The sequence below is a fragment of the Petaurus breviceps genome, unplaced genomic scaffold (genome assembly GCF_028583685.1).
Source record: "Petaurus breviceps papuanus isolate PSGF00001 unplaced genomic scaffold, PetGlider_PUasm1.0 185, whole genome shotgun sequence".
NCBI lineage: Eukaryota > Metazoa > Chordata > Mammalia > Diprotodontia > Petauridae > Petaurus > Petaurus breviceps.
Window position 1 is genome coordinate 7,135,290 of NW_027185797.1, and position 13,902 is coordinate 7,149,191.

The 13,902-nt window shown below is 45.5% G+C and overlaps 1 protein-coding gene across 3 annotated transcripts in view; it reads right to left on the minus strand.

Annotated features, from left to right (window-relative positions):
• LOC138161643 (collagen alpha-6(VI) chain-like) overlaps positions 1–13,902 on the minus strand; it is a 133,781-nt gene that overhangs the window by 10,480 nt on the left and 109,399 nt on the right. For all 3 annotated transcript variants that reach the window (XM_069088398.1, XM_069088400.1, XM_069088399.1), the window contains 2 exons: positions 13,399–13,892; positions 4,430–4,526 (listed from right to left, as the gene is read on the minus strand). In XM_069088398.1, the coding sequence (XP_068944499.1) occupies positions 4,430–4,526; positions 13,399–13,892 (591 nt within the window). The remainder of the gene's footprint in view (positions 1–4,429; positions 4,527–13,398; positions 13,893–13,902) is intronic.

Sequence of the window (13,902 nt, forward strand, 5' to 3'; positions counted from 1 at the left end):
TCTAAATATATAACCTAAGCAGTTATGAAATGCTGGTGAATCTGTCTGAGCACTCTGCCAGACTGAACACTAAGTGTTCATAGAAGGTCTAAAGGGATGAAAGGCATGCTTGGGTTTATTTTTTCGTTGTTGTTGTTTTACTATATGATTCCTGCCTGGATCTTTGGTGGTCCACTTGACTTCTTCTGAATTTCAAATTTCATCTGTGCCCTGGGGCCCTATGACTAGTGGAGATACAGAAATTCTCCCACAGAGAGGTCAGATTTGAACTCAAATCTTCCTGACTCTGGGACTAGAAATCTGGCCTCAGATACTTACTAGCCATGTGATCCTGGGCAAGTCACTTAACTCTGTTTGCCTCAGTTTCCTCATCTGTCAAGTGAAGGTGGAAAAGGAAACGACAAAACTGTTCCAGTATTTTTGCCAAGAAAACCCCAAATGGGGTCATGAAGAGTCAGACACAATTGAAAAAAACTGAACAACAAAATCCTTTAATCATGGTACCAATGATCAAATAAGAAAATATTTGTAAAACACTTAACACAGCATCTAGTACATAACAGGTATTTAATGCTTGTTCCCTTCCCTTTCCTGCCCTCCCCCCTTCACACACACACACACACACACACAGAAATTTTTCTCACCTACTTTACTTTTTAAGTAGAATAATCTTTCAATGATCAAACTTTTATTTTAATTTATACAACATTAGTGTATGTTGCAAAACTGAAGCACAGGAATACAATAAATGTTTATGGACTTTCATAAGGTACGCAGTCATTCTTAACTCGGACATCTCTAATTGCAAATAAATGGGTCAGAAAAAGAAAAAAGAACTGAGTTGCTTTTCTCTAATTTGACTATTATGGGTATTCAAACTTTCATTATATTTGAAGTTGGAGCTCCAAAAGGTGACTGATGATAGAGACACAGTCCAGAACAAATATTCTGTGAGCTCATCGGGTGAGGCAATCCCACTGTGGTTCTCCTTCCAACTCATCAATCAATCAACAACTATTTCTTAAGCCCTTGCTATGTGCTCAGCACTGTGCTAGGTGCTGGGGATATAAATAAAAAGAACAAAACTCTCCCTATTAAACACTGAGTTGACATTCTAATCGGAAAGCTAGTCTGTGTAAAAACATATATAGCATCAATTGCTGTTGTTCATCCTGCATTCTCAAAGAGGACCAATGGCATTAGGAGGGTGATGCCTTAATCTGCCCATGAATTGGACTTAAGTGAGGCAGAGCTGTGCCAAGTCATCAGCCTCACTCTCTCCTCCAGAGTTTTATCAGAGTCCAGTGAAAAAACAGAGGTCAAGACAGCTGGAGGTGGCCCTCAGATGCAGTGGGAGGCCTTAGCCTTTTTAAGCTGTTTTGTCTGAGGCAACACCCATTCAGTGATTAAGGGTAGGTAAGAATTGAGGCAAAAGGAGGCTGAGTTTGCCTCTATACAAAAAATCAATCTGGGAGGGAAAGACCCTCAGAGTTTCTGACCAGAATGGAAACAACTGCTATTTACACTCACTCTGAGCCATCAAAACCCAGTAAAGTAAATAAAACACATACACACACACACACACACACACACACAAACATTTGAGGGGGTTTTGAGGGGTAGGGCACCCATTCAAGAAAGGATTAAGCTTCAGTTTAAAGGAAAGGAGCCCTCCAGGAAGGGAGGGCCTCCGAAGACAGAGGATTTGGGAATTACATAATCCCCCTGCCTCTTTACCCTTTGCCCTCTTCTTGTGTCACTGACTAAGTATGAGACACAGAGGAGGGTCACACCGTTGATAAGTATAGAGGGAGGAAATCATAGTCTTGATCATAAAAGCTAAACACTGAAATGGCCTTTATGTGTCAGGCAACTTAGCACTGATTCTCTCATTTGATCCTTACAACCACCTTACCCGGAGGTGCTGTGATGACCCCCATTTCACATCTGAGGAAACTGAGGCAAACGGGTGAAGTGACTTGCTCAGGGTCACACAGCTACGAAGTATCTGAGGCTGGATTTGAACCCAGGTCTAGTGCTGTATGCACCTTGGTGCCATCGAGCTGCCTGACACTGAGCCCGGCACCATGTCTGTCCACACTGTTCAGCTTCTCTGTTGCACACAGTAGGCAGGTGGTGGTGTTGCTGATGATGCCCACACTGGCCCGCACACTGCTTTACATGACAACTGGACGTTGTCATCTGCTCTCTTACTGTATCCTCCCAAGGGCCTTAGACCTCCTGCATCTGGAATGCTCAACTTGGGTTCGTGCTGCCCTGACTGGTGGGCACGCTGTGGGGATGACTCTGGACTCTAATCAGTGCTGGAAAGAGCATGTCCATCAACTGCCCTCTGGCTCCTGTTGACACAGCTAGAGACAGAGCGGGGAACCTGTGGCCTCAAGGCCACGTGGAGAATGTTGGACTTGGGAGTCAAGAAGGCCTGAGTTCAAATCCTGCCTCACAACACTTACTAGCTGTGACCCCTGGGCAAGCCATGTAACTTGTCCTAGCCTCAGTTTCCTCATGTGTAAAATAGGGCTAATAAGAGGTTATTGTGAGGATTGAATGAGATAGCATACAGTGGGACTCTGTAACCTTTAAAGAGCTCTATTCATGCCAGTTATTTCTTCTTATTATGGCTTTATTCATCATTCCCGGAATTTCCTAACTGAAAATCCTCTCCCCCTGCAGCCCCCACAACTCCCCTGTACATTCTGACTTCGCCTTATTGTAGTGTTCAGTATCCAGCAAGCGTGTCATAAATGCTTCTGATTCATGCGTTCATCAAGAGAAAAACATGGGAAACAGGATGAAATCCATATCAATGTCTGTGACGCAGCTGCTATGGCGGAAGGCCTTGGAGAGTCATGCCAGTGAAAGGTGAATGAGTGTGGGGAATCTGAGTGTGCAACAGGAAATGCCATGCGTTAGTGCTGGTGCTAGACTAATCAGAGATGCGCCTATGGACAAATGAGCTTCCTCTTGCTGAAATCTAGTGAAGTTTTATGAACATGTATAATGGTCTGATTAAAAAAAAAAAAACCAAGTCCTCTCCCTGCACAGTCAGGATGCTGTCTCTGCAGTTCTGAGACAGCAGGGGGTCCATCTGTTCAGTTATGTGGTTACTTTAATTGCTGAGAACTACAGCCAAAATATCTTCCATCCTGCGCCTAAGAGACCAAGGGAAAAAAGAGGGATCTGCGCCAAGGCCATTGCAGCAGAAGACCTCCCCAGACACAGGCGGAATGGTCCCTTGCTGTGTCGCACACCAACTCAGTGCTGTAACCAAGGTGTTCGGAAAAGAACCTGTCCTGCCTCTTACCAGGAGGCACACTGCCTCCAGTCACAACATAGAGTGACATCTAAGGGGGAAAGAGATGAAGAGATGGAGGGAGGGGCAAGAAGAAGAGAGAGAATTAAAGAGCAGGAAAGGCCACCCAATTGCATTGTTTCTGTCACCTTATGGAATCTTCCTATCTTATTTACCTGAGCCCATTCAATTCTACAAGTATTTCTGGCCCTGTTTGTTGAAATGGCTTGAGACGAAGTTGGAGGTGGGGGAGACATCGGACAATCTGCTTATGGTCAGAAACTGGGCTGGGACCCCGTGCACCTCCTGGCTCTGCCTCGCACACCAGCCCGAGCCACTGATGTGGGGGGGCTCCTTTCTTTACACAGGAATTAGAAGGTACATGTTACATCAAAGAACTAGCTTGGCTTGAGTGGAAGAAGCAGAGTTATAGACAGGTGAGAGGGAAAAAACCACCCTCCCCATCAGTCACCAAAAGTGCAATGGGCCGCCAGGGAAAGTGGGGGTTCCCTCCCGCCAGCGTACAGGGCTTCACAGTCCTGTTGGGAATTCATGTTCCACTATGGGAATTCTGAAGTCCCTTCCAGTTGTGAGATTCTCATTCTCAATTTTTTTTAATCCATTATCTGTAGGGAACTGGGACATTTCACATTCCATCTAATGAAGGGTGTAGACTCTGCAAGTTGCTTCTGTCTGTACCAAGCCCATGCAAGGAAAAAAAAATTCCTGAGCACAAATGTAGTTGATAAATATCTGAAAAGCAGATTTGGGGAACTCCAGAGGTCTGAGGTTATAAAAATGTATACAGCACACATTTACAGCTCCCTAAGGGAAAAAACCTGGAAACCCGAAATGACAGATTTTCTAAAAACCATAAACATTTCCTAGTAACATCCCATGCCCCAAATGGCCTCTACTGTGAGTCTCCAGCCTGGCCCGAGGCACAGTGGGAGTCAAGCCAGCCAAAGCAGCAAGGCCATGCCTGCAATGCGGTCAGGGCTCCAGGGAAACTCTCCTCAAGTTACACAAGTCCCGCTGCCAAGCTCCAGCTCCTCTAGCCAGACAATGACTCAGTGCAGAAGGAAATCCAGCTGGAGCTGTGCGCCTGGCTCTTACCGTAGCAGAAGGTGCACTGCTGGAGTCTTTTCAGCATTGGCCTGTAGTCAGCCCTCAGGGGGATAGTCAGCACCTGAAAAGCGCCCGTGTCGTCAATCTACAGGGAACCAAACCAAGACAGATCCAGCTCAGTGTGGGTGATGAGCCATGCCTGGACTTCCAGGGAAAAGAGTCACCAGGGGCAAAGCCCCAGTATGCTTTCTCCAAGGTCTATCTACATCTTGGGAGTAGTGGCTCTGAGACGCTGGTACCTAAGCCAGTTGGCACCTGCACCTGAGTTAAAATCTACCCTCAGACACTTGCCAGTTTTGTGATCCTGGGCAAGTCACGTTATCTGTCGGCCGCTGTTTCCTTGTGTAATAACAGCACCTAACCCAGGGCAGTTGTGAAAAAGAAGCGAAATAATATTTGTGAAGTGCTTTGCAAACCTTAATTTTGTTGTTTTTTCAGTCGTGTCTGACTCTTTGTGGCTCCATTTGGAGTTTTCTTGGCAAAGATTCTGGTGTGGGTGGCCGTTTCCTTCTCCAGATGGTTTTTTCAGATGAAAAAACGGAGGCAAGCAGGGTCAAGTGACTTGCCCAGGGTCACACAGCTAGCAAGTGTCTGAGACCAGATTTGAACTCAGGAAGAGGAGTCTTCCTAACTCTAGGCTATATACTATGGCACCACCTTGTGCCCCCCCCCCCCAGGTATAGATACAGAGGCTCAAAGATTAAAAATTTGCCTGTGAGCACACAGTCACTGAATGAGGGAGATGATGTGCATTTAGGTCTTCCTGCCTTCAAGCCCAGCATTCTATCCCCCAGATAGATTGTGGTCAGCCTCTGTGGTACCACTCTCTGGGCCTGGGTCTCCTCCCCTATGAAGGAAGGGAACATGACTCTCTGACCAAGGTCTCTTCCAACTCTGAATTCTATGGATGGAGGACAGAAAAAAATCCCAATTATTTGATAGCTTTGGTTAGTTATGTTCCAGCTGATCCAAGCTGATCCAAAGTTCTTTAAATCCCAAGAAATTTCAAAGGAAAAGAAGGTACACTGGTTGAGTTATATCACATGCTAATTAAGATATTTAAAATGCCATTCCCAAAGTGTTGCAAATGATTCTTTTCGTCATTTAGTCAAGGATTCTTAACCTGCCTTTTGTGTCCTGGCCCCTTTTAGCAGTGTCTGGAGGAAGCTTATGGATCCTTGCTGACAATTATTTTAAATGCACAGAAAAAATTACAGATTATAAAGCAAACCCATTCTACTGAAATGCAGTTCTCCAAATACATCTTTAAAAAAGTACATTGTTGGATCCCAGGTGACAAAGCCCAGGCTTGGTGTTTCTGGGTGCCAGGAAAACGTCACAGGTATTGTCTGCTGGAACTGTCATGTCACTGCCGTTCAAGGAAGTTTTGAGACTCACAGACCTATGCACATACACTCAGTGAGTCCTCTCAAAGGGGGCCTGATTGCAGTTACTTCCCCCCCCCCTCCTTGGTTTAACATAAAGATGGCAGACCTTGAATAGTCTGGGTCTGTTCACTTCAGGGAGCTTATTTTCTATTACACTAGAAGACTTTCAATTTTCCATTTCTATTTCCGGCACCAAGTCGGTGCTTTTCTATTCCAATCTAGATTTTTCAAATCTATCTTTTGTAATTCCTTTGGATGGGCTGGTCTAGAGTTCTGGATGTTAGTCCCTACTCTGACACCAAATATATCCGTTTAATTTTGAGAAAGTCAGCCCATTTCTAAGCCTCATATTTCTTGTGTTATCTGTACTGCCTTCCCAAGACAGCTGTGGTGAGAATCAAGAGTACAGACCACATAACCCCAAGGAGGAGTTATTACTGTTAAATAATCAGACCTTGGTGCTTTATTGTGAAAAGGACACCATTGTGGCAAACCAGAGGAGAAAGGGAAGCTGGTCAACACCTCTTACCTCAGCCCCAGTCTGAGAAGTACTGCCACTGTACAGGACATTTCCTCTTCCCCCCTCAGTGTGACTCCACACACCAGCCAGTCATTGCACTAGACAGAGGGCTGGCAATTGAGATGAGCAGATGGCCGAGCAATTCCCCCAGCCCTTACCTGTGGGGTTACAGGCAAGGGGGGCACAGCCCCATCCAAACGCCAGCCAGTTCATTAAGTGAGCAAGACTGGATCAACAGTGTGCTGCTCTCAGGACTTACTATTTCTAAATCTACATGGTTGCTGTTGTGATTAATACAGTACAAACTCATTAAAATTATTAATGAGTTCACAGGATCCATGTGGCCACACCTTTTCCCAATAACGGATACTGATAATACAGTAACAGTGGGAAGGAACACTGGCTGGCATCAGAGGAACTCTGGTCCTTCCTACCTGTGCGACTATGGGGAAATGACAACTTCACTGGGCCACAGTTTCCTCATCCGTAAACTAAGGGAACTGGACAGATGGCTTCTGAGGTCCCTCTAGATCCGTGATCTTTGAGACTATGGAGTTCTATGAAATATTTTAATGCTAAAATGGGGTCCTTATCAGTCAATCAATCTGTGCTCCAGACTTTGTATTAAGCCCTGGATGCCAAAAATGCAAAACAAAAAACTGTCCTCCCTCAAAGGAGGGAGACAACCTGTAAATAACTACAGGATGCATGTGGAAGTAAATGAAGGTAGTCTCAAAGAGAATATTGGGAAAGGTTGGTAGTGAAATAGATAGAGTACAGGACCTGGAATCAGGAAGACTTGAGTTCAAATCTGGCCTCAGACACTTCCTAGCTATGTGACCCTGGGCAAGTCACTTGATTCTACTTGCCTCAGTTTCTTCATCTGTCAGATGAGCTAGAGAAGGAAATGTCAAACCACTCCAGTATCTCTGCCAAGAAAACCCCAGATGGGATCACAAAGAGTCCAACACAACTGAAAGGACTTAGAGATACAACTCTTGTGGAAGGTGGGATTTGACCTGAGCTTTGAAGGAATCCAGAGCAGCTAAGAGGCAGGAAGAGGGGTGAATGAGGAGGTGGGCTTTGGTGAGGAGGCAGGTTTCAGACAGGGGGGGGGGTAGTCAGTGCAAAGGCAGAAAGAAGGGGGATGGGATGGTGTCTTTGAGGAAGCAGGCCAGTGAGCCAGGTATGTAAGGGGAGGAGCCACCATTGCTTTCTGATCATTCACTTCACCTTTACGGGAACACCAAAGTCACCACTGGGCCTCAGCCTGGAAGGCCAAACTCACCCTCTCCACGTACTGTGGGGATCTGGTGATTGGTAAATTCCAGCAAAGTTAAAAACAGGCACTGTGGAGAATTATTTTGCTACTGACAGCTCTGTAATCACAACAGGAGCCCAGGAAATCTCTATAAAAACCTCAACCTGAGCTTTGAAACTAAAAACCTGCCCCATCTTGGCTTTTGCTCCCATGATCAGAGGGAGCCTTTGAACTGGAAACATGTTCTAAGTCCCAGATTAGCCAGACAGGCCCAAAATAAAAATAACTATCAAGGTATGTGAAGCACAAACACATTCTGAGCCAGAGCATTCACAAAGATAGAGGCCCACCCTGTATCAGAATTTTGAGCATGTAGCAGCTAAATCCTCTAAAAATAAGCAGCTGACACCAGACAGGTATGAAGAGAAGCATGCAGGGCTCAAGCAAATCTAAATGAATAAAGGGTCTCGCCTTCCCCAAATGCCTCCCCATTCCAGAAGTGACTAACAGCCCTGTCTGATAATATAGTGGGCCACTTCACTGGTGACTGCAGAGGATGCTGTTTACCTGTTTGGGGAAGGAAGGGTAGTGTGGTATGACAGAAAGGATGTTACACTTGGGTGGGAGGAGAGACCCGGGTCTGAATCCTACCTCGGACACTTACTGTGCAATGGAGGTCAACTCACTTGATCTTTCTGGGCCTCAGTTTCCTGATCTGCAAAATTAGGCTCAAATCAGATACTACATGTAAAACATTTCATACTATTAATGCTTAAAACCGTTAAGACTTTTGGACTGCCCACTGTACCGCGATGGCTTTTCTATAGCGGGGAGCTGGGTAACACTGTTCCATACTATTAGAAAACCACCGCTGAGCACCTTTCTGGGGCCAGAAATGGGGCGGAGTCTTATGCTGGGCTCCTCAGCTTTGGTTGACCAGAGTCTTGGAAAAGCCATTTTCATTGTGCAATGTGCTAGACTTTTAGGAATGTGATCCGAAACAAAAGCTTCCCATGGATTGATGTTATGACATGCTTCTAATTCAGGGGAAAGAAATCACAAGAGTTTTAAGTAGTACAGAAGCCCAGTGAAAGAGAGAATGGATTTAGGGAGGAGCAGAGAAGAAATGCAATGTCCCACAGGGATCCCAAACCCAGCCAGCTGCGCATGGAGGTTCTTCTCTTGCCCCTCAAACCCACTGCTCTCCTGGCTTCACTCATCCCACCTATCATAGATGGTGAGCTCTTCAAGGACAAGATCAATTGGGGAGACAGTTACATCTTTGGAAAGCTCCATTGGGTAGCGCTCTTCACACACCCAGTGCAGATTTTTTGGGCAGGTGCCAGACTGATTATATCCTTAGTGCTAAGTATGGAACTCCCAGTATGGAAACTCCCAATGCAGATCTATAACCATTCTGGAACTCACCATCTTGGAGCAGAGGTTCAACCTGGGGCCTATAAACTTCTTTTAAAAATTTTTTTTGTATCGGTAATTCAATATAATTGGTTTCCTTTCTAATCCCCTGAACTTTATGAATTTGAAGACACTATTTTTGAGAAGGGATCTACTGACTTTACCAGACTGCCAGAAGAGTCCATGACACACAAAAGGTAAAGAAGACTGTTTTACAGAGTAGTCTGAGCCCAAGTACACAACAGGTGCCTAATGTTTGCTGAAATGAATTGTCAGTGGCACCGCCATTCATCCATGGTCAAAACCTTGATGGGATCTTTGACTTTTCCCCTGTTGCTCTTCTACTTACCTCTTGCACGCCCATCTGTCCCCCTCTATCTTTACTTCTCTCATCCCAGAGCTGGACTTAGTGATCACCCATCTGGACTGTGAGAAGAGCTTCCTAACAGATTTATCGGCCCCAGTTCCCACCGAGCCCCCTGCCCCAATCCACCCTCCTTCCTTCTGCATGCTAATGGCTCTTGTGCATGGACACTGTTGCGATCACAGCCTCCTGATGACTCTTTATGCCTACCAAGCAGCACTCTAACTCCTGTGCTCTCTGTCTCCGGCAGGTCACAGTCTGGCACCCTTCCCCTGCATCCTTCCTGCCTAACGTCATACTGCTCCCCTCTGGGTCCTCTGCGCTCCAGCCAAGCTGAAGGGGTCGCCCAATCCTGAGCCACATCTAGTACACGTACTCATTACTCCTCTCCCAGCTCCCCCATTCCCTAGCAGCCTTCCCACCCCTGACACCCCCCACTCCTGTCGACGTCCTCCCAGAACCTCCAAGGCCAGCCCTGCTCATTCCTTTACTTCTCCCTTTTCTGCTCCTGACCCTTCAGTCTTATTCCTCCCTCCCCCTCCTGTTTAAACTTCCTTTTATGTGTTGTATCGCCACCCCCTATTAGATTGTAAGCTCCTTGAGGACAGGAGTTTTATTTTTGCTTGCATTTATATTCTCAGAACTTAATAAATGCTTGTGATGTGACTAAACATGCTTGTCACATAGCTGAGGGGCCCTCCATCTCTAAGTAATGAACACTATGGGTATCATTTGTGTGGCTAGTTTGGATAGGTCAGACCCCTGCTTTTGGCCTAATTCCGGCACGTGCTGTGTGTGGGGCTCTGGAGAAGGCGAAACCTTAATCCTAGACCAGCAAACACTTGTGAGGCCTCAAAGACAACACTGGGGAGGGGAAGAGAGGTAGACACTGAATAATGCAGCTGTGTGCTGCTTCTCCTTGCCTCCAAAGGCCTCTCCCTGTTTTACATACCCTCCTCAAATCTACCTGTAGGCCGGTCTGACCCAAAGTCCAGGCCTCCTTTCCTAAGCTCTGGCTTTCTGAAATACTCCAGGGGTTAGCAACACAATCAGCTGCCAATGGATTCTTTTTTCTCCTTAGCCCTGGCGCTAGAGGAGTATACAGGGCTGTCTTCTGCCTTCAGGACTCATCTTCACGCCTTCCCTCTGCTTTCCCACCTCCATGCCTTTGCTCACGTAGTTCTCCAGAAGTGGAATGCCTGCTGAAGCCCTCTCCTGCCCCTTCTTTAGGGACCGCAGCACATGCTTCTTTCTGCAGAAGTTTCTCAGTGAAGTGTTTCTCACACTGCTCACTGAGGTGGCTACTGCTATTACCTGCATTCCACGGAAGTGGAAACTAAAGCTATTTCCTTCAAAAGGGCGACTCCATTTCTTGTCTACACTGTATATGATCTCTAGCTCCCAGAATCATATATCTGCTGGAGAAAGTGACAGGACTTCAAAAATCGAATCACACTTTGGTGGGAGCCTCGCCTTCCAAATGACTCTGTGCTGTAAAAGCCTTTTCAGATGTGCTTCTGATTTGATTCCTTCCTAGACACCACTTAGGTATTCTAGGGACCTGAGGACTAACTCCCATCCCCCTGAGATTGTCCCCCTCCCCATGCCTCTTCTTAAGGAGCAGCAGAAGGGAGCTGTGCTGATGAAGATGTGGAATGGACCATACTGTCTAATTTGGACCTCTTAACCTGAATCAGAGCTCATTCAAAAATCGTGGTCTGAAGGGTTCTAGGGAGCTCAAGGCTAATTCAGAAATAAGAATCATCTTAATGCAATTACTTGCTATGTTAAAAAAAAAAACCATTTTGAGATCCACATGTGATAGATACATATTTCTGGTGAATAAAATACAGTAGTTTAAAATCAATACCAAATGTCTTTGCTACAAGAGCAAATGAAGTATTGGCTTATACTTTGTTTTCTCTGGGTTTGGGACTAAAGATAGCCAGAGAAGCAGAGAGTAGGTGTGAGGCAGAGACGTCCTAGAGTCACACCTTATCACAGCTCGTTGGCATATCTTTAGAGTTGGCCCCAGTGGGTTTTTTCCAGTTCTTGTGCCCACCCTGTCCTGATGTTAACATTTTAGGCAGTTTGTTAAGATATAAGAGAGTCTGGCTGCTGAAGTTAACAGGTACTTTTGATGTCCCTACAAATCTAAGGTTCAACATCATGGGATGCTTTCTAGTAGTTATGTACTGGAATTCATTTCAAAACTATTCAGGTCACGGCCGATTTCCATTTCACCATCTTTAGAGAAGATGATGGAGCTGGAAAGGCCTTTAAAAGACCATCTAATTGTTGTGAATGTTAGGAAGATGCCTAAGGGATTTCCTGACCTTGAAATGCCTCTCAACGATTTTAGTTTTTCATAGTGTCACAGATTTAAGCTCCGAGGGACCTTACTTAGATGTCGTCTGGTCCACCTCTCCTCCTGCCTGCTCATTTTACAGATGAGGAAACTGAGGCCCACATAAGCCTAGTGATCACACAGGTGGAAAGTACCGAAGTTAGAATCTGAACTCGGGGCCTCAGACGCAAAATCCAGAACTCTTTTCACTGAATGATATGGCAGGAAGGGACCTTAAAATGAGTCTGGTGTCACCGTAAGCTTACATCCCACAAGAATCTTAAAAAAAAAAAAAAAAAAAGCAAAAAAACCCTGTCTTTATTTTCCTAGTTTATTTCTCAAATTGCTTTTCCCTGATTAAAAAAAAAAACAAAAAACAAGAGAGAAAAAGGGAGCAACAGACAAGTTTCTGAAGGCAAGGATTACAATCTCCATTCTAAAATCATTTTATATTTGTGTGACCAAGAGCAAGTTGCTTCAAAATGAGCTGGTGAGACTGGACAACCTCTAAGGTCCTACTAGCTGAGACTCCATTATTCCTCATTTACCAGCCCGGTAATTCCAGGCAAAGCACTTAACCAAAGCCTCAACTTCCTTATCTGTAAAAATAGGATAATACCTTGTACTATTGACAGCACTTCCCCCTATCCCCTTTCAGACTGTGATCCCTTTGAGGGCAGAGGCTGCTGTTTGACTTTCTTTATATGCCCAGCACATGATACAGGGTCTGGCACACAGTAGGAGCTTAATTAATGTTTAGTGATTAAGAGATGGTTATAAGAAAAACAGTTGCTAAATTGTGAAGCACAGTTAAAAATGTGGGTCATTCGTACTATAATAAAATATCACAAATATTCAGTGTTATGATAAAAATAAAAATAATTACTAAGTTTAAAAAAAAGAAGTGTGATATAGGGGGAAAAGACAGGATACAGAGTCTGAGGGGTTGAATTCCAGTTCTGCCATTGCCTCTACATGTCACTTTGAAGCATGAATGAATACATGAAAATGCATTTATTAAGCACCCACTATGTCAGTGCCAAGGGATATAAATACAGAAGTGAGACAGCTCCTGCCCTCAGGGAGCTTACCCTCTAACAACACAGAGAGAGGGAGGATCAGTGGCCAGGGAAGGGAATTTTGGTCTGACACATGTTCCTCTTCCTTTCTGGTCTTCCAGTTCATCTGGGAAATTAGAGACTTAGTTAGATGGTCTCTTCTGGTTCTAAATCCTATGACTCATGACTCACTCATTTTACAAATGGAGAAACCAAGTCCTTGAGAGGGGGGAATGATTTGCCCAAGCTGCCTGGGAACTAATGAAAGAATTTCCTTTGTTCAGGCAGCTCACGACTTGCCTAAAACAGTCAGAGGTTAGGAAGCTAGCCATCAACCTCAGAGCCAGAATGTGTCAGAGGTGGAATTTGAACCCAGGACTCCCTGACCCTAAGAACAGCTCTCTACCCCCCTCTAACCACATTACTCCTCAATGAAAAGACTTTAAAAAAGGTGTTTTGGGGTTGTTACACCAGTGACATCTATTGTTCACAAGGAAGCCTTTCCCCACCCCTTACCCATGATACCCATGGTACTAATCAAGAATAAAACATTGATTGTGGAGGCATCTAAGAAAGCCCCATGGGAAGGAAGCTGCCCCTTACCGCAAAGGCCCGCTTGACAGCAGGCATGCTGTTAAAAGCGATCACGACAGGAATGACATCCAGAGCGTTGAATTCCATGGTGGCAGTAACGATGGCCGAGGCATCGACGGATTTGTCATTACTGAAAATTGTGGCGATCCTCCTGGTGCTGGCCCCCGGGAGCGTCCTCTTGAAGACATTCCTGGCCACAAACCTCATTGTCTTGCCAATCTCTCGGTCCCCTGTGGAGGTCTCAAACCGGAGAGCTTTGATTTCCCGCAGCAGCTGGCTTTTGTTGTAGGAGTCAGACAGGCGGAGGAGATGCCGGGTGTTGGAGTTATAGGAGACCACAGCCACCCTTGCGCCCACTGGGCAGCTGCCTTCCCTGATTCTGAGGTCATTCACGATTGCTATCGTCATCTCCTTCATTCGTTCGAACGCCTCCTCCGTGACTTCTCGGGACAGATCCAAAGCAAATACTAACTCTGTGGGGTGAACAGGACATTCTGGCTTTCCTGAAAGATA